This window comes from Rattus norvegicus, chromosome 9 (genome assembly GCF_021556685.1).
Source record: "Rattus norvegicus strain SHRSP/BbbUtx chromosome 9, alternate assembly SHRSP_T2T, whole genome shotgun sequence".
Taxonomy (NCBI): Eukaryota; Metazoa; Chordata; class Mammalia; order Rodentia; family Muridae; genus Rattus; species Rattus norvegicus.
Window position 1 is genome coordinate 126,349,562 of NC_141542.1, and position 25,214 is coordinate 126,374,775.

General features: G+C 38.4%; 1 protein-coding gene across 5 annotated transcripts in view; it reads right to left on the reverse strand.

The window, feature by feature from the left end:
• The window catches only part of Smchd1 (structural maintenance of chromosomes flexible hinge domain containing 1), a 148,414-nt gene that overhangs the window by 18,729 nt on the left and 104,471 nt on the right, over positions 1-25,214 (reverse strand). For 3 of the 5 annotated variants that reach the window (XR_015628698.1, XR_015628696.1, XR_015628697.1), the window contains exons 30-42: positions 22,576-22,701; positions 20,568-20,647; positions 20,207-20,364; positions 18,835-18,950; positions 17,887-17,951; positions 11,611-11,698; positions 10,925-11,056; positions 10,518-10,670; positions 6,093-6,212; positions 4,009-4,094; positions 2,673-2,795; positions 1,856-2,046; positions 76-185 (exon numbers count right to left, since the gene is read on the reverse strand). Coding sequence is in view for 1 of the 5 variants with exons in the window: in NM_001447330.1 (NP_001434259.1) it covers positions 76-185; positions 1,856-2,046; positions 2,673-2,795; positions 4,009-4,094; positions 6,093-6,212; positions 6,362-6,488; positions 10,518-10,670; positions 10,925-11,056; positions 11,611-11,698; positions 17,887-17,951; positions 18,835-18,950; positions 20,207-20,364; positions 20,568-20,647; positions 22,576-22,701 (1,675 nt within the window). In the remaining 4 variants the exon portion in view is untranslated. 5 annotated transcript variants of the gene reach the window in all.

A 25,214-nucleotide genomic window follows, 5' to 3' on the forward strand; every position in this document is an offset into this window, starting at 1 on the left:
TCAGTTAATAAATAATAGATTTATATCAGAAATGTAATAGTTGAGCAAAATGAAAATTAGCACAGTATCTTTTACCTGTTTCACAATGTTCAATATTATCTGGGAATGTTAACAAATCTCGGGCAAAGACTGGATCACCAAAGGGCTTAAAATGTAATTTACCATTTCGGAAATGAGGTAGAGGTCTACAATAAAAAACAAAAGAGAGGTACTAAACAAGGCATAATATTTAAATGAAAAAAATACACTTAGAAAACCATAGTAAATGTATGTACATTACGTAATCACATATTCTGCCCTAGAAATGAAGATTTGCCATATAAAGTATCTGCTTTAGTGACTCCTGAGATTCTGGCAAACAGCACATGCTACACACTACAGTTGATTCTTACGTGCTTCTCTCTCCCTCTGAATACTCGTTCTTAAGTCTGTGTGTGTGCACCTTTAATCTCAGCACTCGAGAGCTTCAGGACAGCCAGGGCTACATAGAAAAGAAGTGAAATACTCCTTCCCCAAAAAGGGGGTGTAAGGGCACTGAACACAAATAGAGCCAACATTCTAGGGCAAATTTTGCTTGCAGACATCTTGCCTACATTACATTTTAGTATTTTTATAGCTATTTTGAGAATTTAATACATGCGTATTCACCTCTTATCATTTCCCCAATTCCTCTCAGATCTACGTCCCTGTCTACCTCCTCTTTTATCTTTTTCTTTTTTATAAATAGTGAGTCCAATTTGTGCTGCCCATTTGTTCATGGGTGTGGGGCTATCCAATGGAGCATGTTAACTAGCCAGGGCCCACACCCTTCAAGCACAGATTCCTCCTTTCAGGAGCCATTGTTAACAGCTCCTTAGTCAGAGGCCAGTGCTTCTAAGTTCCTTCTTCTCGCATGCTACACATGGACTGGCTGGACCTTTATCCTGTGCAGTTCTTATGTATGAGTCCAGCAGTTCTCAGGATGTGTGTGTGTGTGTAGATCAGAGGACGAGGTCCGCTATTTTCCTCAATTACTCATTTTAGTTTTGAGCAGGATCTCCTATTGAACCTGGAACCCTCAAGGGATCCTCCTGTCTGCCTCACCAGCAATGGCATTACAGAGGAGCGACAAGTCTGGTTTTCATGTGGGTGTTGGCAGTCTGAACTCCGTTCTTTTTGATAGACAAGAAGCACTTTATTGACTGAGTCACCTCTCTAGCAGCTACCCCTACTATGCCCACAAACTCCACTGGGTCTTCAGAAATTATGAAGACATAGGCCGCCTTCCTAAATGGAAATGTTTTCTCATAAAAACTATCACCTTTGGTAAAGTGCATATGGTACAAGTATGAAAGCCTAGGTGTGGCATGAATCTATAATTCCAGTATTGGTGATGTGGCAATAGTTGGATCTTTGGAGCTCATCAGTTAGCCAATCTAGCAGACGTATTCAGAAATACCAAAGTCAGTGAGACCTCTGGCCTGCACACAGATGTGCATCTGCATGTATGTGCACACAGACACACAGACACACAGACACACACAGACACACACACACACACACACACACACACACACACACACACACACACACACACACACACACCTTATTTAGACAGTTGTTTTGATGTGTTGGATAGCTTATGCTCCTAAAACAAGTACTAATTAACAGCAGAAGGGCAGGTAACGGCCTGTAATATTATAACTTAGGACGGAAGGAAAGTAGGAACTCAAACACAAGTTTGTTAAGTCAATAAGATCACCGTGACCGAGAAGGTAGAATAACTTGTATTCAGCTTGTATGAGGCCATGGGTTTGATCCCCAGCACTGCAAAACAACAAACTAGACAAGTACCACTTCCATTTTGTTCTCTAACCTTTTCCAATCTGGAAGAGTTTTCCTGTAGATAGAATCGAGGGGCAACACTTGCTGGCGACCTTGAGTCTCATCGTAGATGCAGCGAGCAGCATCGGTGGTCAGGGTAACCACACAGTCCATGTCACTTGCTAGATGCCAAGAAATAACCATGGCGGCTCGGTCATCTTCAATCTGTGCTAGATGTGCAATCTAAAGCCGATTTTAATAAAAACACACAGAAATTTTTAAAAAAATGGAAAAATTTGTCGGCTAATTAAACAAACTTATTGCACACTTAATGTCTACAATAGGGAAGGTCTTGGTCATCATGAAGTATACTTAAAGATACGCAATAAAACAAGTTTCAAGGTTAAGCATATATTTAAAATACCTTTACAAATAAGAATCATTGTTTCATTGGGAATTAGAATATATTATTTTCTTACAAATACTTGCCTATGGTCACAAGCATTCTTGCTTCAAGCCTGCTACCACTGGGATATACTTCTAAAATCTCTGTGCTGTGCTAGTACAATTAGGTCTGTATCTGATCTGGAAACACAAAACTGCCTAGAAATAAGGATTTTTATTCCACTACAGACATATCATAATATGTACTCTACTTTTCTAATTCATAATAGACTAATGGGAAGAATTAATTAAGACGGAGATGAAGACAGGGGGTGTAGCTCAGTAGTAAAGTGCTGCCTAGGATATGGGAAGCCCTGGACTCAGTCCTCAGAACTGTGCAGTGAGTGCAGGAGAGAGAAAAGACATAGTCTAAACAACGCAAAGTAACAATATGTACTGTTTCTTAAAAAGCTTAAAACACAAACCTTTCCCAAAATATCTCCACTGCGTTTAGTGTAGTTTGGAAGAGTACACAATCTTCTGGGCCTCTTTTTAAGCTCATTCTGTTCTGCTATCTTTTTTTCCAAAAGTGCTTCAATGTGAGGTATCTGTAATCAATAAGGAAAATTTATCAACAAGGCCAATTGTTTTTGTAACAGGCAACCAAGGAAAAATCAGTAATTTGGAGTACTTGAGAAAGTTATTCAGATAGGCACTACTTGATAGAAAGCTCTCAATGTACATCTACTACACAGACATATATTCCATGGACTCTGGGCCATGAAACCAGACCATGGCAAGCTACACCTGTACTCTCATCACTGAGCTACACTCCCAAAGACAGAGAGCCTTCTTCTGTGGAGGGAATACTTGGGGCCTTACTAGGCTCTTACACATCTTAAACTCATACTCTACACTGAGCTCTTTGTTCAGTGCTTTAAAAAAAATTCTTAGTCACAAAATATACTGCCTAGCCAGATCCATCGGTATCCGCTGGTAATCTGTGCCTTCACACGGTTGAGGAATGAAGAATTTGAATCACGTAGCAAGATTCTATCTACCAAAAAGCAAAAAACAAAAACACGGCAAAGGGGTTGGGGATTTAGCTCAGCGGTAGAGCGCTTGCCTAGCGAGCACAAGGCCCTGGGTTTGGTCCCCAGCTCTGGGGGGAAAAAAAAGAAGAAGAAAAAAAAAAAAAAACACGGCAAAGCAAAAGATAAAAATAAACACACTGTGTGGCTATCTTCTATTTAAAATTATATCACAGAGGGGGAAGGGGGAAGGGGGAAAGGACAAAAATTTTAAAAAAATTCTATCACAAACACAAAAGAATATAAGCTAAAAAGTCTCTATACTTAAAAACATATTGTGGGGCTGAAGAGATGGCATGGCAATGAAGAGAATTTACTATTCTTACAGAGGATCAGGGTTCAGTTTCTAGCATCTATATGGTGGCTCTCAACCAATTCAAGGCCCCAGTCCCAGGTGTTCCAATCTGTATGCAGGCAAAACATTCACATGCATGAAATAACTACATCACGAAATCGAACATAGTGTGTGCATTATGTGCATGCCATGGTACACGTGTGGTCAGAGGAGAAATGCTTGCCCCTAAGCCAAATCCACATGAAGATGGAGGCTGTTCTGACTTGCACATGTATGCACATGTATGCACATGTATGCCACGGCACTGTGCAACCATGCACATGTGGATATATGTACACACACACACCATAAAGGTAAAAACAGCAGTGGCTGTAGAATTCCTAATAAAAGGAGTTAAATTTAATAAAAAATGTAATGAACACTGGGGAGTTGCACCTGTTGTGTTGCAGGAATATCAATATTGTGTGCTTTTAGTTCATTTCGTAGCTGGGTCTCTTTAAATTTTGCTTCTTCAGCTTGGCCTAAAATAAAAAAAAAATTACACGCATTTTTTTTCCGTTTCTTTTCTTTCTTTTTTTTTTTTTTTCCGGAGCTGGGGACTGAACCCAGGGCCTTGTGCTTGCTAGGCAAGCGCTCTACCACTGAGCTAAATCCCCAACCCCCTTATTATGTTTTAATAGTCCTTAAAACATAGCTTTTGAAAAAAAAATTCAACTACTTTTTTTCTTTTAATGTTAAAATGAAAACTGACAAGTATTAACTGCCAAGTAAGCTGTAAGTCCCAAGGTTCAATGATACATTAAAAAGAGAAACAAAAGTTAATATAGTGGGATACAGTTATAGAAATATGTAACATAGGGATTATTACATGGTTCTTAGTTAATTGTTCAAAATTTGAACTATAATATATTTTGGTCCCGTCCCCGTCCCCCCTCCCCCCCCCCCCCCCCCCCCGCCCTGAGCTGAGGACTGAACCCAGGGCCTTGAGCTTACCAGGCAAGTGCCCTACCACTGAGCTAAATCCCCAACCCCATTGAACTATATTATACAATGTCTAAATATATTTTAAATTTCATTTTATATGTATGAGTGTTTTGTCTGCATGCCTGTATGTGCATTACTTGTGTGTTTGGTGCCTGTAGAGGCCAAAAGAGGGTGCTGGATCTCCAGGACCTGGATTTACAGATGACTGAGTAGCTATGTGGTTCCTGGGAACTGACCCTGGTTTATCTGGAAGATCAGCTGGTGCTCCTAATCCCTGAAGCATGTCTCCAGGCCCTATATATTTTAAACTCTGTAACTAAACTACCAAGCCATAAAACTAAGATGGAGGGATGGTCCAGTAGCTAAGAGCACTGACTTCTCTTACAGAGGACCTGGGCTCAATTCCCAGTACTCACAGGACAGCTCACAACTGCCTGTACAATGGGCATGGGGTGGGACATCCTCTTCTAGCCTCCGTGGACACCTAGTAAAGACATATAAGCAGGCAAAATGCCTAAACGCACACAATGGAATGAACATTTTGCTGTGTGATGGCAGCAGATGCCTTCAATCCTAGCAGCACCCTAGAACAGGGGCAGGCAGATCTGAGTGGGAGGCCAGCCTGGTCTACAGAATAAGTTCCAGGATAGCCAGGGCCACCCTTTCTTGAGAAGAAAAACAAAGTATAAAACTAAAACAAGTTAAAACTCAGTAAAAAACATTTGGGGGCTGGAGCGATGGCTCAGCAGTTAGGAGCACTGACTGATCTTCCAGAGGTCCTGAGTTCAATTCCCAGCAACCATATGATGCCTCACAACCATCTGTAATGAGATCTGATGCCCTCTTCTGGTGTGACAGTGACAGTATAGTCACATATATAAAATAAATAAATCTAAAAAAAAAAAGAAAAAAGAAAAAACAATAACAACAAAAAACAACTGAAAAATGAAAAACAGGTAACAGCACAACTTATTTTAATTGCATATGAAAATCATTTAAAAGATGGCAAACATGTTCTGGACTAACTGAAGAGTAAATACTTTATTTTTAGTACTTGTAGACCCACATGCTACTGTGATATATAAAACACAGAGTTCTCATCATTAAAACTAAAACTTAAATTACCTATCATCCCTCCACAGTGATATCTTTTGCCAGAAGCTGGAACCAGATGAGTTAGCAATCAATATTATCAAAAGCCTTAAATTCTCCACAGGTCCACACTTCTAGAGGAAAAGTCGCAACTTTTATAATCTGTAAGTCTGCTACAAGCTTAAGTAAGGAGAACTTTGTGTTAAAGCTTCCACACAACCAGTAACAAGCTGTTCTAACCACTTCACTTCTTTTTTTTTTTTTTCCGGAGCTGAGGACTGAACCCAGGGCCTTGCGCTTGCTAGGCAAGCACCCTACCACTGAGCTAAATCCCCAACCCCACTTCACTTCTATTTCAAGAAAGCAGTCAGGTGGTCTCCACCTTTGTCTCACTGCTCCTCACAGCCTGCCGCTGCATTACCTTTGAGTACAAGGTGACTTACATTTCATTTCATCCAGAAGCTGCTTGTTGGCATCAAAGAGACTTCTGTACATAGTGATGGACTTAGATAGCTCATCCTTTTCCTTCGTAAGCGCTGCCATTTGTTGCTGCTTTTTAACATCTGGAAAATATTTCCATGTGATTTAAACAGCTTATAAAGTGGCTTTCCTATGTTACATGCCATGACATGATGCACATGAAAAGCATTGCAAGGTCATCTACAGAACCACTAATAGCAGAGTAGAACAATCTAGTCTCCTGAAGGCTTACCATTGTAAAACATAAATGGCAGGCTATAGGATTCTAATGTTGATGATAAAGTTGACAGCCGAGGCTCAAAGATAATAAAATATTCAGTACTATCCCTTCCAGGACTATTTTCTGCCAGCACTAGAGTCTGTGTAAGTAAAAAAGGAATGAGAAAAATAAGATTTAAAAAAAAAAGAGACATCCCAATGTTACACATGTTGTCATACGGCTACCAAACAAGCAGTAAAATTGTCCACGAGAAACACTGCTGACTCTTCAGATTTACTAAACCATCAAAACAACCATGCAAGACATTAGTTGGAGACCCAAATGATGTAATGAGTACAACTTAGCAAAAACTACATACAATGGAAAATTATAAGGAAGTGTTGAATTTCCCATCACCCTATCTTTATCAATGGCTATTTCTACCTCAACTTGCAAAATTATTTTGATTCAAACCTTCAGGCTGAAGCAGCATAAAACTCGCTAATGAAGTAAAAGTTAAAAAAAAACATTCACAAAGAAATTCTCAGAGCACAAAGCTGGGTTTAAGTTACAGCTGTCACCATGGGAGGCCAGTCCCAGGGGACAGAACAAGAGGCCCTGATAATAATAAAGACCTGTTTTTAAACTTTTATTTTTTTCTTCATTTCACAAAAATATACCTGAGCTCACGGCCAAAGCATATAATTAGCAACTGATGCAATTACAGATATTTTAATTCAAATATATTTTCAGTTCTGAAGAACACAATATAATACAATAAAAAAAGAAAAACCAAAAAATCCTAAATTGATTTATTCAGGAATGTAAGTATATATAAAACCTTTCTACTAAAAAAGTAACATCAGTTTAACCTTGGTTACACTTGATTTGTTGATGACAATTCATGAAATGTTACCGATTTATACTGATAAACCACACTATAGTGATGTCTTTGAGTGCCAAACACTTAGCTTGAAATTTTAACAATTGAGAAATAGGAAACAAGTATATCACTAATTGTTTCCTTGAAAATTAGTTTTCTAGGATAATGAGAAATATGGCTAATTAAAAGCTTATTTTACTAGATATCAAATGTCCCTTAAAAAGGGAGAAGAGGCTCTATCAGTTTATCTTTCCATTAACAATGTATAAAAATACCAATTCCCCTGGTGAGGATCAGCATTTTACCCTAATAATTATTGCTTTAACTAGCTGCTCTTTAAGCATCACCAAATTAATGCTTTTTGTTTTTAATGGCCATTTATTCTTTTAAATTCGAGGCATTAATTTTCTTCATTTTTATACTAGATTGCCAAAAATCATCAACAGTTACTTCTTTTAATTCTGTTTATTACATCCTCATTATAGATCTTAATATGTAATAGTTAAATAAACTGTATGAAAATGAATTTGCCATGAGATGGACCTGTGCATATCGGAATGAAAATGAGACTGTTTTTTAGAAGATTTCAAATCATGTAGGCAAATAATACAGACTATAAAATGATACAACCTATGACCCTGATACATCACAATGTCAGACTATGACAAAGAACAAAGCCTAGGTAGAACCTTACACACAGATACCAGCTGCATTCTGGTTGGTGTTTCATACACATTCTTGAAAATGCTGGCTCAGCAGTAAAGGATGACGACTCAGTGCTCAGCTCCTAGCACTCAGCCACCAAGAGACAAATAGCACCTGAGACATAAGTATGAACTGTCGCCCTTTCTCTCGATCATTTAGCAATGACATGTGGAAGCCAAGCCAGACAAGGCTCTCTTGTTTATTCAGTGGAACAGGAAGAACCTCTGGTGGTCAGGGGGAATTCATACACAACAAGTTGAGGTTGTATGCAGCTGCTGGGAAATAACTACAGTTCTGATTAAACTTTAGGCAGAGCCATTTTAAATGCATACAGGGGAGGGGGAGGGAGAGGGAGGCTCAAGTTCAGAAAAAGGAGCTAACTACTCTTCCAACACAGTCCCCGTTTGCATGTTAAACCAGCTTACCTCCTCTAAGAAACAGGTGAGGGACTGTTATTACCTCATTTTATCATTGTGTAGGAGAAACTTATCTTATTTTCTACTATAAAAAAAACAACTACGAAGAGTTGACAACAGGGGCAAATGGCAAGCCCTCAATATGAAGAGAGTCAGAGGTGATATGGTGGACAGGCTGAAAGGAGCGGCCTCTACTCAAGCACCACAAGGGCTACCCTAAAAGAGTTCTTCAAGGTGATGCCAACTCTTTAAGCTTCTCCAAATTACAGCTGTAGATCTTTATATAAAAACTACACACTTTTAAATGTTAACATTTCAGTTAATGAAACCATTTGGTTATTCACTGTCCAATAGATCAACAAGTCTTTAGGATATACAGATACATATGGAAGACTCCCAGATTACAATACTGAAGTACTAAAACAATGTAATATTTAAAATGGGTTACATACAAGGATGAGGGACAACAACAACAACAGAAAAAAAAAAAGAAAAAAAGAAAAAGTACTATTGGTATTTACAACTATTCAATAAAGATTCTAAAAAAAATCAATGAATCGGAAAAAGGATCAAAATAAGACTTTTTGTCTGTTTAAAGATTTAAGAAATAATGTTAAATTATATTAAATTATGTATACGTAGGTGTGTGTGCCTCCATGTGGCTATGTGCACTGGAGTGAAGCTCCTAAAGACAACAGAGGCATTGGATCCCTTGGAATTGGAGTTTAGGTAGTTGTGACCTGGGAATTGAGCCTTGGTCCTCTGGAGGACCAGTAGTAAGAAGTACTCTTAACTGCTTAGCCATCTCTTCAGTCAAAAATTTAAAAAAACAAAAGAAAACAAAACTGGAGCATTGTGAATACATGTGCTAACAATGTAACATAAATAAATAAATAATCTATGAAGAAAACAAATACTTAAAACTAACACTGTCCAATCTGCTCACTGCTCAGGACCAAAGCTAGGGCCTCACACTTGAGTGCTCTAACAATGAGCTACAACCCCGGCTATTCCCAGCTCATTTAAAACTTAATTTTGATAAAGAATCCTAATTTTGATAGAGAATCAAGCCCAAGGATGTCTTGAACCTTAATCTGTATCAGACAAACCCAACCCTCTTGCCTCAGCACACTGACACTGGGCCAGAGACACAAGCCTATGCCACCAAAAATTAAGTTAAATTGTAAATCTGACTAGAATCTGTAAAAACGTTCATATCCAATGATGCATGTAAGAAGCACTTGGTATGATGATCCCAGGATGCAGGACGACAGGAAGTTTAAGGTCATCCTGGAAAACATTACACAGTTTCTACCGAAAGATTACACAATTTTAGTAGAAACATAAATTGAAAAATACAATAATGATAAAGCATTTAAAATATGTGTATTGTTTTATGGCCAAGGACTTCTCTTTCTAGTAATCTGGGAAGTCGATCAGTAAATCCGTAATATCTACTTCTCTATCTACACACCAACTATCCTAAAAACAAACTCTGAAGAAAACTGAAATATTTCTGATTAAAAAAAATTTTTTTGGAAAGGAAATAAATTTGTACCAAGGACTGATGAAAATAAGTGTAGTCACTTTATTAATGATACAGGCTTTTATTTAAGAAAGAAATGTATCACAATAAGCTAAATAAAAGTTCTTGCAAAAGCTATGTCCTATAGTGTTAAAAAGAGAAGTTCCGTAACCTCAAAACTTCATAGTCTCCATCCTATAGCATCCTACAGTATCCTACAGTAAAAGCACTGTGCTGTGCTAGTGTGTATACTGTAATTTCAGGTGAGTCTGCACCAGAGGGCCAGTCACTTCTCTTTCTGTATGGTTAACAATATAACAATGGCTCATAGAGGTCTTTTTAGAGTACATTTTAAAAACTATTTTCATTTTAGAAAAATAACAATGATAGGTTAACAATTTATAGCCTGTATCTTGTTGTCTGTCTGTATAATGACAGTAACTTTGCAGCAAAACATTACAGAGTAGGAGAAAGCTAGGCCATCCCACCTGGGTGAGAGCTGAGTAAAGGTGGCTCTGGGTCCAATCTGTAATAGCAAAATCACAGATACTTCACCAGATTTTTAAACTTATTGCACCAGGTACAGATCATCAGAACATCTTTCTATCTGTATACAGAGACAGGTGTATTACGGATGTTGGAAAAGATCTAAAAACTTACCGTGATTTCAGCAGAACCATTCACAAAGGGAAACTCAAGCGTCCTAACCTTCCCGATAAAGAGTGGGGTATCAGTGTCCTCCTCATTAAAGCCTTTAATGGTTGCTACTACAGTGCCAACCAGATCCATTCCAGTATGATTACCATAATTATCCTTAAAATACACAACGGAAAAGAACCAATTAGCAAAACTGGTTAGAGGACAAATGAGAACATGATAGATAAATCCAAAACAAGGCAAATTCTCCATTCATTGATATCTCAAAGCGAAAATGTTTACAGATATTTTTTTCTGTATGTTTAAACTGAATGATCAATATTACTCTGTAGCCATTCTGAACCTGAATGTCAAAACAATTACTCTTATTAAACCAGATCTGTGGTGTTTGAGGAAGGCATAGACATTACTGTAATACTGAGGCGTAGGTCTTTGACCAAGGTCCTGCTGGCAATTGAGCGAACATTAGAAACGGCTGGGGTAGCTGGCTGGGTATCAGGAACCAACTTCATAGGCTGATTAGGCAGAACATCAACTATAACCTTAAAAAAAAAAAAGCAACATTTGTATTAACAATTCCCTTCTATGAGTACTTTACTACTTCAGAGGAAAAGAAAAAAAAAGAACAGCATATATTAAATAAAAAGTTATCCTCAAAAATGTCCATTAATTTTTTAAAACAATTTAAGTTTATTTTATCCTAATTTTTCTGAAAATTATATTGCAAAAGCTGTGCTTAACTGCATTTTATTTGTAATGGATCAGTTATCTATCATCAATCACTGGTCTAAAAATATTAAATGGAAAATTCTGGAAATACATTATAAAATTTCATAACTTATTTCTATATGTCACTATAATATTTTGATTTTATTATTGTTGCTAATCTCATGTCTACCTTATTAAGCTTGATCAGACAAATCCACAGGAGAAAGCCTGGTACTGTCCCTGATTTCAGGAACCCACAGGGGTTCATCAAATGCCTCCCATGACTAGGGAAGTGACTTTTGCATCTAATAACTAATTTACCTTAAAAACAAATACTTCATTTATAGAATGAGCAAATATCATGGAGCATAAAATTAAATATACTGACCTGTTCACTGCTGAGCATATTAGTTTTATCGATCATGAAATCAAACTGAATACAGTACGCCCCCACCTTGCAAGGAATGGTTTTCTCCCTAAAACAAAGAGGTAAGAGCAGTGTTTTTTTTTTTTTTTTTTTTTTTGGTTCTTTTTTTCGGAGCTGGGGACCGAACCCAGGGCCTTGTGCTTCCTAGGTAAGCGCTCTACCACTGAGCTAAATCCCCAGCCCCAAGAGCAGTGCTTTTTAACAGAGTCAATGAATGCAAAGAATTGATATTTGTTTCCTTTCATAACAAGCAAAGGAATAAGAGAATTATTGACACTGCACACACTTTCACTCATTTAATATTTATTTTAGATTTAATTATTCTATGAGTGGTTCTGCCTTCATGTTTGTATATACATACTACGTGTGTGCACCAGAAGTCATTAGGTGTTAGGTCCCGAGCGCTGGGTCTGGGGTTACAGATGGTAGTGCTAGGACCCAGACTCGTGTCCCCTAAAAGAGCAGTAGATACTCTCAACTGCTGAGCCACTGCTCCAAGCCAGTATTTTATATATGTTTAACCCAGTATTTTATATATGTTTACTCCTAGGGCCCTCTTACCTCTGCATTTGTTTACACAAGACCCACAACTAAGGCTCTAGACATAGCAAAAGTAGAAATAACAGTAATATAAAGATATAAAAGTAAACACAAAAAACATAAAAAATTATGTGTACTTTGGATTTTGTTTCACTTCTATATTATCAATTCCCAACTAACAGTTTTATAATTTCAAAGTTATAGGCCATCTTATAGTCCTTCCACGTGACTTTCTTTTCAGGCATTATTATTTTCTGACTTTACATAATCAAGCTGTTTATTATGATTTAATAACCAGTAAAAAAAAAACAGTGCTAATAAGATGCACTTAGTCTATTTGAACCATACTTAACCATAATGAAATATGAAAGTTATAGCAAAAATTAAGTAGTAGTGCTTCCAATTGGAAAAGAGACCACAAAACAAAACAACAACAAAACCCGCCTTCCCAGAAAAGTTATGCTAAAAAATTGCTTACAGATGTTTACAAGGTAACAGCTAAAAAGGTTAACAAAGTAGGACAGGAACCCTGAGGCCTGGGTCTCACTGTAAGACTGCATTACTTCTGGGAGCCAATTCTAAAACACAGCTAAACTAAGAAGATGGATTCCCAAGGGAAATGCAATCCACCTCTGAACTATTATCTTTATCTCTGACAAGAGAAGCAAACGTAAACCTTCTCTGGGCAAGGACTGTTATCCTCAACAGGCGAGCATCTCCATAGATATTAGCACCTAAAAGCTAAATAAAATGACAATATAAAAAAAGAAGCACATGAAGAAGCAAAGGAGCTAGACAGAAAATGAGCAGAGACAAGAGACACCCTAGGAATGTGAGGAACTCTGTACATGCAAGCTGATAACGAGTAAGATTTACAAACTAACAGAGAACAGGACTTTGAAAACACAAACAAAACCCCCCAAGAACACAGAGGAAGTGGTGCACACCTGTAGGCCTTGTTTGCTAGAGACTGAGGCAAGGGTTATCCAGAATTGAAGGCAGGACTGGGTCACTCACACACTCGCGTGCACACACACATACACCCCAGGAACATAGTAGAGGGTATGTAGAGTAGAGTGTGCCAGAATTTGGGTACATATAAGCCTGCTGGGCTCAAGATATGAGGCAATGGTTGAGCAAGTAGGAACCCAGGGTGAGCAAAAGGACATAGGACCACAGGGTATGCTAACCAAAAGCCACCGGTGAAACAAAGTTGGATAGGGAGACCAGGAGGGGCAGGGGCACCATGCTGCAAGCAAGGGCATAGACCTACTGGGATAGGCTCACAAGGTACCCCAGACACTAAGTAGAAAGGAGAGAGACCTAAACAGGGTCAAGTTAGAATGGAGTGCAGGGTGCAACACAGCATTCTGCCAGCACACAAAGGAAGCACAAAGGAAGCTAAATCTGATTGACCTGCAGAGTTTAACAGTTTTCCTTCACTTCTGAACAAAATAATACAAAGGAGAAGACCAGGAGGGAGAGAAACCACAGCATCCCACAGAGCAGAAGAAGCTAGACCATCCTCCACTGAGAAAAAAGGTTACTTGAATAAAAGAAAACCAACTCCAGATGTACAAGTCCCAATAAAGACACACAAGTAACATACAACACCAAGATAATATGCACTCTCTAAAGATGATCAATTCCACAGTAAGAGGTCCAAATGAGACAACTGAGAAGACTGAGGACTCAAGAGCATGATTATAAATACTTTCAAACATCGCAAAGAAGTCTTCAAAGCACTCCAGAAGAGTGCACACAGACAGCTGAATGAGATAAGGAACTGGATTCAGGATCTAAAAACAGAATTCAGAACAAACTGAAATGATTCTGGATATGAAAAACTAAGTCAAAATAAAAAGCCCGATAGAAAGCCCATCAACAGACTGATTATGCACAGGGCAGAGGACCAGAGAAATAACTGTACAACCATGTTCACTGCTGCTGCAATCATAACAGCGAGGACACTGAACCAGTCTAGATGTCCAACAGAGTACTGTGCAGCTGGAAGTGGTGGCACATGCCTTCCCACATTCAAGAGGCAGAGGACGGTGGCTCTGAGTCTGAGGATAAATCTGCTCTATAGACTGAGATCTAGGACAACGAGGGCTAAACAAGAGAAACCCTGTCTCAAAGGGGGAAAAAAGATTGCACAGTAATGGAAAACGTCACACAGACAGACAATGGAATTTTATTCAGCTATAAAACAATTAAATGTGCTAGGAATAGGTATAGCTGGAAGGTATATTAAAGGTATTTACGAAGGTAACCCAGACCCAGAGAGATAAATATTCCACATTATGTCACATGTGGATTGCAGTCTGAATTTTTATATATATGTGTTTAACCTTGGAATATATATGTATAAAGGAAGAGCAGGAATCTAGAAAGGGGGCACGTGGGTAAGGGAGGCCTGAAGATAGGCCACAGGAGAACACAAGTGGAATGAATGGCTTCAGTGAGGAAAAGCTGTGTGGACAGGAATGAGGGAGAGTGGAGGAAGAGGCGAACAAAACTAAAACGTAAAGAAACTTACTGGCATTCCTCATAGGTTCAGTTAACACCTGATCCCAACTGGTGGCACTGGGATTGTTTAAGAGGATCAGCCTTATTGGAGGAAGTCAGTCACTAGAGCTGGGCTTGAGAATTTAAATGGCCACACCACTTCACTCTCAGTTTTTCATCCATCAAAGCCCTGTGTCTGCCTGTATGCTTATTGCTATGCATTTGCTGCCAAAACTCCCCACCAGGGACTCATGCACCTGGAACCTTACACCCAAATGAACTCTTTGGTTTCTGGCCATGTTATTTAATCAAAGCAAAAAAAAAAAAAAAAAAAGTAACTAGTAACTATTTTAATTACACACACACACACACACACACACACACACACACACACACACACACGAGCGCGCGCGTATGAGTATTTTTAAATACTAATTTATATCAGGTACTATGGAAAAATCATATGTAGATAATCTAAGAAGAGATGGGTAACCAAGTATTTCAATACCAAGCTGGGTTTGGTGGCTCACAGGAGGCAAAGGCAGGTGGATCTTTGTGAGTTTGAGACCAGCCTGGTTTACAGGGGAGTTCCCAGACAGCCATGGCTGCACAGAGAGAAAAGAAAATTCCCAGTGCCAGGAGTGAGATGGTAGCATGAGTTGTTAGCCGGAAACCCTAAGAAGAACTCCGGCCACCATGCTTGCATGGCAGATACTTTACCAACTGCCGCATCTCCCCAGCCTCCAGAAACGAAGAGTTTGCTAAAAGATACCTACCCAAAAAAGTGGTCAAACCTTCCCTATTAGGTCGAGAGTGACATTAAATGACACTATCGTCAAAGACACGGAGAAGCCCTAGTGGGTTAGCAACCAACAACCAACAATAAACAAAAACCAACACACAGTTCCCACAGGAAGAGAAAGGGCACAGTGTGTGGACATCTGAAACAGAAAGCTAACAATCTATGACTGAGTAAAGATATTTAATACAAAGTCAACAGACACAAACCAACCAGTTTTCTATAACCATGGTAAACAGAACATAAACTGCTTAATAATACTGTAAGAACAACAACAACAGCCTAAGTGTTTAGGAATTCAGGGAAAGATGTGCAAGACTTGAAAAGAATACAAGTATATACACCATGAAATGAGATTGGAAGATACTTCCAAATTCTCTCACATTTCCATACAAAATTCTTATCAATTTTACCATTTGAGCTTTGATATTAGAACCTGCTGTATTATTTTTAAAATATATATGGTAAAACAAAAGGCCAAGAATTGCAGGAGAACAATAGATATTAGACTTCTAAAAGTTGTAGCATTGTCATAATATAGGCAAATTGGCCAATAAAGCAATGTGGTCCAGAAACAGACGGACATACATGAGTGGATTCATCATTTACTTTTATTTTTTAAAGGGTTATTTATTTTATGTATATGGGTATTTTGTCTACACGTATGTTTGTGTATCACGGGACTATAGTGATAGACAGTTATGATCTACCATGTGGGTCCTGGGGATTGAACCCAGGACCTCTAGAAAAGCAACCATTACTCTTAACCACTGAGTCATCTCCCCAACCTCTGGATTTATGATGTATAACACAGCCAGCACTGAAGAATATTAATATTCCCTTTCTCTCCTCACCCTCCCTTTTCCCCGTCAAAGAAAATCAACCCAAAATACCAAAGCAGAATCAATTTCAGGTATAATTATAAAGAGAGTTAACAGCAGATCTGAAGTCTATTCAGATAGACCATTCACAATGCGTGCCCTGTCTGTGAGCTTACATTCATGAGAGTTATTTTGCACTTATCTAAAGCACACACTATGAGATCCACCAGGAGAGGCACCTTGAAGCCTCTAACTGCTTTCTATTGGATATTACCATGTCAGTTTTTTCTCTGCAGATATTGCTCTGTGCCCTTTGCTATACTGATTTATGGCAGTGAGTGAAATTACATAAGTGCAGTGGGTCCTCCTACTAGTGAATCATCAAACCAGCTAGCCATAGGGATTGCCTACATTATAATATAGGAGAATGTTTTTATAATCCAAATCTAAAGAATTCTTAAAGATGATTAATGATAAAAGAGAGATTCAACACATCTGAGTACATAAAAATCTAGAACTTCTGTTCAAGAGATCAGGAAGAGTGCAGGCACTAGCCTCACAATGAATATGATATCTAACAGAGATCATGGTGTTACATGACTGTAGAGAAATTATCCTGTGTCCCATGTGGATGCAGCACTGTCAATTAAAGCTGACTGGCCTATAGGTGAGGCAGGAAATAGAAGGTGAGACGTCTGAGAGGTAAAAAGCATTCAGGATGGAGGTAGGGCAGGAGACTGGTTGGGGAATGGAGGAAAGGCACATGCATGGGAGCTGGGCGGAGGTAACCAGCCACATGACGAAACTTAGAATAGAATAAAGGGATACCAATTTATGAGCTAGTTGGAGAACTGCCAGAGCGTGTTACCAAATGTTTGCATATACATTTTGAATCTCATAGTGGTTATTTCAGGAGCTTGGGGGCTGGGAGGTACCCAGGAGGAAAACAGCCCTTTACACATGACACCCTAGAACTAGGGAACCTAAAATCTGGAAGCTTGAAAACTCAAGCCCAGCCAGAGTACACACCGTGTTCACTGAACAAGCATGAGGACTGAGTTCGGATACAAGCACCCAGATACAAAAGTGGGTATGGGGATACACGCTTGCAACCCCACCACTGGTCATGGCTGGCAAGTTGCAGGTTCACTGAGGTCCTGTCTCAACGGAGTGCAAAGGAGAAAACACCTGATGCCCACCTCTGGCCTCTGGCCTCTAGGAGCATCTGCACACACACTCATACAACACACTTAAATAAATGATTAAAGAAACAAAAACTGAGTGCTCTGACACCATAAGGAAATGCTTTCCAGAGATTTTTCTCGGTTCTAATGTTTATAACAACCATTTTCCTCAAAACCATTGTTACAGAGCAATATCAAAATCAAAAAAAAAAAAAAAAAAAAAAAAAAAAAGCAACAGCAAAAATGCAAACATCCGTTTCTCCAAATAGCTTCTGAAAGAAAGTGTTAAGAAATAAAGTCAACATTTTTTTCTTGACCATAAACTACTTTTCCTTAGGCAACAGTGCAAATTCACTAAACATACATGAAATTATTTAAGTGGTACCTGAAATAGAAGCAGCCATCTTCCTTGTCGTTATCTTTTATTTTATTACAACTAAAGATTTCTGCCTACAAAGGGGAAGAAAAGAGGGAGGAAACAACTGTTACTAGAGTGAATTCAGGATGAAAATGTGTACAGGTGAATAAATGAACTGACTGCATTTGGATTTATACACTTATAGTACCACTGGACTGCTAGTCCTAAATTAGTAAAAGATTCCCATTGACCAGCTGGTAATCTTTAGTATGTTAAACAAGCTAGCTTTTTAAAACAGATTATTTAAATGAACCAGTAACACTGAAGTGAATTATTAAATTGTGTGCTCTGACAAATTCTAGGATTTGTTTCCACTTTGAGATTTATCTCATACTGTACTTTATGGGAGCCAATGGCTGCAAGTGACTATTGAGTACCTGAAATATTTCTGTACTGAGATATGCAGTTAGAAATACTATCATTACTGAACAGTTTGAAAACACCAGGCTAGAAACATGCCTCACTGTGTAAGAGAGCTTGCTATGCAAGCATGAGGACCTGAGTTCAAATCCCAGCACTAACATAAAAGAACGAAGGCAGACACCTGAACCCGTCCATCCTTCAGCATCTGCATGTCCAAGCATGGGCATGCATGGAAGTATTTATCTGTGCACTTACATGTACGGAGTTCATGCTTATAACATGCGCAAACAAAAGTTAAATAGTCAAAGAACATACAATCTCAATTTTTAAAATACCAAGGACATGTTGAAGTGCTAATTTTTGATATATAGATGAACAATATTTAAATTATTTTACTTCTTTGATTTTTTTTTTTTGGGGTGTGGTTTGAAAAGTCTCTCTGTGTCCCTGGCTGTTCTGAGATCTGCCTCCCTAGTATTAGAATTGAAGGCAACCTTGATGGCTGAACACATTATAGTGTTTTAACCTCTGCCCTTGTTTGCCATTACTCACGTTTGCTGGTGGCCGGCTCATGCCACTGGACAGCTTCCACATTTTCATGGAAATACGTGTTGGATTAATATTCTTGATGACACCACCACCTTCAGAAATCACACTAACCATAAAATCTGTCAAGTAAACATAAAATTTACTTATGTGATAATATTCTGGCAAGGAAATTAAGACTAAAACAAAAAGTAATGAGATTATTACTTAACCAATAATCTCCAGGTAATTGTTAATCACAACAGACAATTTTCTAGGGCTGAGCATGAACATCAAGTTCTAGATAAATCTAACAAGATTGTCTTCACTAATAATAGTTCCTTGTTGTAGCTTCAGTTTGCCATTATGTAAATTAAATCTAGCATGCAAATCCAGAATGGCATGACTATGTGCTTGTATCTAAGAATTAGCCAACTGGTCACAGTATTACATGCCACATACACTTCTAAAACAAAATATTTCACTTTCCTCTATGATTTAACGATGTGAAGTAGCTAAATAAAGTATTAGAGGTAACATTCCCCACAATATATACCAGATATAGACAACATTTAGTACCTCTCAGATTTAAAAAAAAAAAAAAAAATCAAAGAAAAAGGTTTTTATTTCCCCCAGATTTAACACAAAATGTATAAAGTATAAAACCTATGACTATGTATATTTTAATTAGTAACAGTTACTGTTAAACAGTGTAACCATAACCTTTTGGACATTCATCTCTCCAAAAAATGATAAGACTTACAGAAAGTTACTTGAATAAAGGACATACTGATTTCCTATTGACACAATAGCCAGCATATGTGATTAGTCACACAGCCGTCACACCCTACATTAGTTTGTATTTACTGAAAACTGTAATATTCGTGACTAAAACAAAGAATCCGCATAGTTGTTTTGTGGATAGTCAATGTTCTAAAATACTTTAATATATCCTGATACAACTGATTTCTACCTTATTTAAGGTAAACTGTCCTAGTTCCAATGGCACAGCATATATAACAGAGCTGAGCTATATACTAGTCACCATTTAGCTTTTATTTGTTTTTCAAAACCAAAAGTTGTTTTTTTGTAGCCAAAAGTTGGCCCCAAATTTGCTGCAATCCTTCTGCCATAGCTTTACTTGTCTTTGGCTCCCATTTAAAGTGGGTGCCTTTAGACTTGACTACTAGTTTATACACGAACTTTTATTTTTAAAATTAGAACTGCAAAACAACAGGCTGAGGGAGTGACTGCTCAGTTTTATGTATTTTCCTCATCAGTTAAAGGTAATTACATGCATTTTCTAAACATGCTGAACATCAAACATAATTTGTCCCACTAATATTACTGTACGGGAAATTATCATTAACAACTTATGGTAATACTCTCTAGTACTTACCAGTAAATATGTCCCCTGCTATAAAAGAGGCATCTTTGTCATATTTAACATTCAGACGAATGGGTTTTTCAGGGTCTGGAAGAATCATTAACTTAATTGTAGGTCCTTCTATAGTACTCTTATTATAGACACCTTTAACCTGTACAGTGTGTTCTCCCCTAACAAAATGGAAAAAAAAGGTTCAAATTACATTGGTTATAACTAAAGCATAACATTTTTAGAGAACAATTTTACTCATACTCTGAATTAAAATTCTTGTTTAACACTAAACTGAAGCATAGTTATTATACTTTTAAGTTCAGAAATTAATAAGAAAAATCAATTTCTGTAATACCAATACTGTAAAACTTACACTTCTTACCTTGGAGCAAAAACAGTGAACATCCCCAAATTAGCTCTGCCCTTATCATCTGTTTTATGCTGCTGGTTTGAAGGTACTAGCTGCAAATAAAACAAAATAAAAAGGTTGATTAGGAAATTCTAGAAATCTATCAAGTTCTTGTCTAGTACTATGTTTCTAAGATGTCCTTATTTTAAGTTATATATGCAGATAACTATAAAAACAAACATTTCAAATCTAAAATTAGTTGAAAAAACGTAATCACATGTTCTAAAACTCATTCAAAAAGTTATCAAGTTGCAGAATTCTATATTTATTGTATTGATATCAGGTGAATGTCAAACGACGTCTGTTTATAACTGGAAAGCACAAGAGAAATAATAAGTATGGGTATCACAGACTGTCCTTATTCTTTCTTTTTACCTTTCTGGTCTTATACTCAGGCATGTGTGTTTTCATTTGTAAGATTCAAATGTGCTTCCTAAATTTCTACTGTAACACTAGCCATCATGGTGATAACACACGTTTAAAGTGATTGTCAGTGAACACTTTTTCTAGTGATGATTAAGAGTTGCAGGTTTTTAATAGACGCTTCTCTAGAATCTAGAACCACAACCATAGTCTAAAGATAGAAATAATCACTACTTAAGTTTCTTAGAGACAAATATTCAAGAGAGAGTTTATAAGCCACGGCACCAGACCAGACTCCTAAATTCTAATTCTGCACTCTACTTAAGAGAACACAAAGAGCAGTTTGCAGAGGTGCAGGCCAACAAGACAGACAGTGGGATTAGGAGGGAAATAAGGCGTAACTGGAAAAACCTGTCCTGTGTCCTAGCTAATTTACCTCTGACCAGTTACCAGTCAGCAATCTTGATTCTAATCAGAGATGTTTGGATCACATTTCCTTGATAGCCCTAAAAAAATCCTGATTTTTTTTGGACTCACTAGGGACATAGACCATGAATATCATATAAAAATTTTGGTTAAGTACATCAACTTTTGAAATCAACTTGTGAGATCCTGGGAACTGTGGACTGGGATTCTGTCTGAATTAAGGTCTGTCTGTTTTGTACAGTATCAACTACTCTACTACATTTATAAAACATCTGTGGAGTGATACCCTAGACTATCTGAGCATAATCTCAGGAGCATTCTTGAAACTAACTGGCGACAAGTTAGCTACGAATTCCCTTCAACCTACTGATGAATTGTAAAAAAAAGGGGGGGGGGCTTCTCTTCTTAACCTTACCTTCTCAAGGTTTACCTTGAGCAAAAAAGGCCTCCACCTTTCACCAGGAGCCTGAAGTCCCTGCTGGATCTGACCAGCCAGCTCTCCCACTAGACATGGAGACAACGAAGTCCTCTAACTGCTCCAGCGACAAAGAATGATGGGCACAGCACCATTACCCTAGAGCCAGTCCAGCCTAGGTCTATCAGCCCCGCCCATGTGCCTGCAGCTCTTTGGAAGAGGAGAGAAGCCATCCTAACTGCAGTGATGGCACCACACTATATTGGTTATCAGCTACACACTTCACTTTATCAAATGTAAAGACTCTTTGATTTATATTAAACAGAAATGAAGGTTACATGGGATTACATTTTTTTTAAAAAGACAAAAATGTGACATTTGATACTATTATGAGGAGAAAATGCTGCATCTTTAGGGAGTACAGGGGAAGAAGATCTAGAGATCAAACACACATTTTTGTGCATGCTAGAAATCACTTTCCTACTGAACTACACTGTCTTAGAATACAGAAATTTGCTTAAAGATTAACTCATTTTTATTTTATATGTACAGGTGCTTTGTCTGCATGTATGTCTATGCTCCACTTATGTGCCTATGGAGAGGTCAGAAGAGGGCATCAGATCCCTGTAACTGGAGTTACAGATGGTTCTAAGTTGACATGTTGATACGGAAACTGTCCTATGCAACAGTAGCAACTGCTCTTAACACTGAGCAGTCTCTCCAGCTCTGAAATACAGACTTTTCAGTGAAAAATATCTAAGGAAGCTTGAAACTTACCTTTAAACTGCTTGCTTTTATGAGACATATTTTAACATTTGGAACTAAAGCAGGATTATCCCACTGATCACAAAGTTGAACAATAAGAGGGTTCTGTAATTGTCTTCCATTAATCACCGGAATGGACTGAAAGAGAATCAAACATTTAAATAAACACAAATAAGTAGGTGCCAAACAACATAATTATTTGTATAGGGTTGAGGATTAGTCTTTTGCTATGTATTGTAATGCAAAATACTGGCCCCCAAGGCCTGGTTGCCCCTCAGGATGAGAAAATCTGCATGTACAATATGACCTTGATCCTTAATTTTAAACTGTTGGTTAAATAAAGATGTTGAGAGTCAAACCTGGGAAGAGGAGACAGAAGCAGGGTTTGGGGTTCATGGGCTTGGGGTCAGAGAAAAATCATGAGAGAGGAGAGAGGAAGCTGTAAAGAGGAGAAGATGCCATGGGGTAAGAATCTTGAAATCATGGCCATGAGCACTAACCAATTGGAGCTAGCAGAGACAGAATATGGCAAGTCATACTGTGGGGTTATAGGCAGGGAAGGAGACGTAATAGCATAGACAGTAGATGTCTGCCCAGCTCTAGTGCTAATTAAATCTTATTATAGTAATAAAAGTTATGTGTCTTTCATTTGGGAATTGAATGGTAAAGGTAAGGTAGAAGCCCCTGATTGAAATTAAAATAATTTCTACAACAGTACAGTAAGTTGTTATATTTATAAATCACTACTTTCATCAATGAAAGTAAACTCTAGGAAGCCAATTTAAGTATTACAAATGACCATCTTATAGGAAAGACTGATGATCTGTTAAAAACAAAAACAGAGCGACGTTACTTGCTTCTAGCACCCACTCATCTCTGGTTTAACACTTCTGTCAATTTCAAGCTTTTTTGCATTGTGACATTTAGCAGTAACACTTAGCCCCTGATTAAAGATCAAACTAATAATCAATGATGTAAGTTCAAATGCTTGCTTTCTCTCTAGCAAGTATTCTTTCTATGGCTTGGAAACCCTAGAAATCCACATAGTGCTATATGAATATTGGATATATTCAAAGGATACATTGTTAAGCAAGATGCCATATAAAGCATCAATCTCATAAACATTTAAAAGTTAAGGTGAGAAATAAAAGATTAAAAATTGAAGCTGATGTGATAATCTCACGCCTATTCATGTTTTACTTCCTCTGCCCTCCTGTCTTACCTGAGTTAACAAAACAATCAAACTAGGTGATAGGCTGCCAAAAACGGAAGAAAAGGCAATGCTTTGCTGTGGATAACATACCCAAACAAGAATCGACAATGGTTATATACAAGGTTTGGTTTATAAGGCTGCAGGTGACTATCACCAAAGATGAGAAACAGTGTGGATCTGTAACTTGCTAACACTGTCCACTCTGTTGTTGGTGTGAGAGCCCCACAATGTAGTTGAACCAGCCTCTTAAATGTGGGTATAAGGAAGCCTGGCCAGTCTCCCTGTACCTCCCCCAAATGCGAGTCTGAGTGTACACCTCCAGTCTCAGCCCGCCCTGCCTCCTGCATGTGAGTGCACACATGTCCCTCCAGTCTCAGCCCGCCCTGCCTCCTGCATGTCAGTGCACACATGTCCCTCCAGTCTCAGCCCTGCCTCCTGCATGTGAGTGTACACATGTCCCTCCAGTCTCAGCCTCCCTCCTGCATGTGAGTGCACACATGTCCCTCCAGTCTCAGCCCTGCCTCCTGCATGTCAGTGCACACATGTCCCTCCAGTCTCAGCCCTGCCTCCTGCAAGTCAGTGCACACATGTCCCTCCAGTCTCAGCCTCCCTCCTGCATGTGAGTGCACACATGTCCCTCCAGTCTCAGCCTCCCTCCTGCATGTGAGTGCACACATGTCCCTCCAGTCTCAGCCCGCCTCCTGCATGTGAGTGCACACATGTCCCTCCAGTCTCAGCCCGCCTCCTACATGTGAGTGCACACATGTCCCTCCAGTCTCAGCCCGCCTCCTGCATGTGAGTGCACACATGTCCCTCCAGTCTCAGCCTCCTTCCTGCATGTCAGTGCACACATGTCCCTCCAGTCTCAGCCCGCCATGCCTCATAAATGCTGGTGCAGTTGGGGCTCACAAGTTCCAGGCTTACTTAACTGCTTCTAAAGAATGGTTCTCAGTAAAGTAAGACTTAAATTTAAGCTGTAGTACTGAGTTTAGTCATTTCACATTATACATTTTAAAATCTGTAAAATTTTTATTTCAACAAAATGTTTGAATTTTTTTTTAAACTGGATTCAATGTAGACCAGGTTGGCCTAAACTCACAGAAATCCATCTCTAACTCTGAGTGCTAGAATTAAAGGTTTATGCCACCACGCTACCAGCCTAAATTTACTGGGTTCTAAAATTATCAGTTAATAAAAATCAAGAGATAAGGTTTGTCCGATGTTTGCATTAGTATTTAAGACTTACATATTTCCATAGCAAATTCATATTGGTGCGTTAATCTGACACCTAAAATATGCTATGCAAAAACTTCAACAAGGCTGGGAGGGCATGGCTTAACTGTTAAAAACACTTGCTATGTAATCATGAGGATCAGAGTTCAAATCCAGTACTCATGAAGGAAGCCAGGTGTTGAACACAAGCTATGGCCTCAGCTCT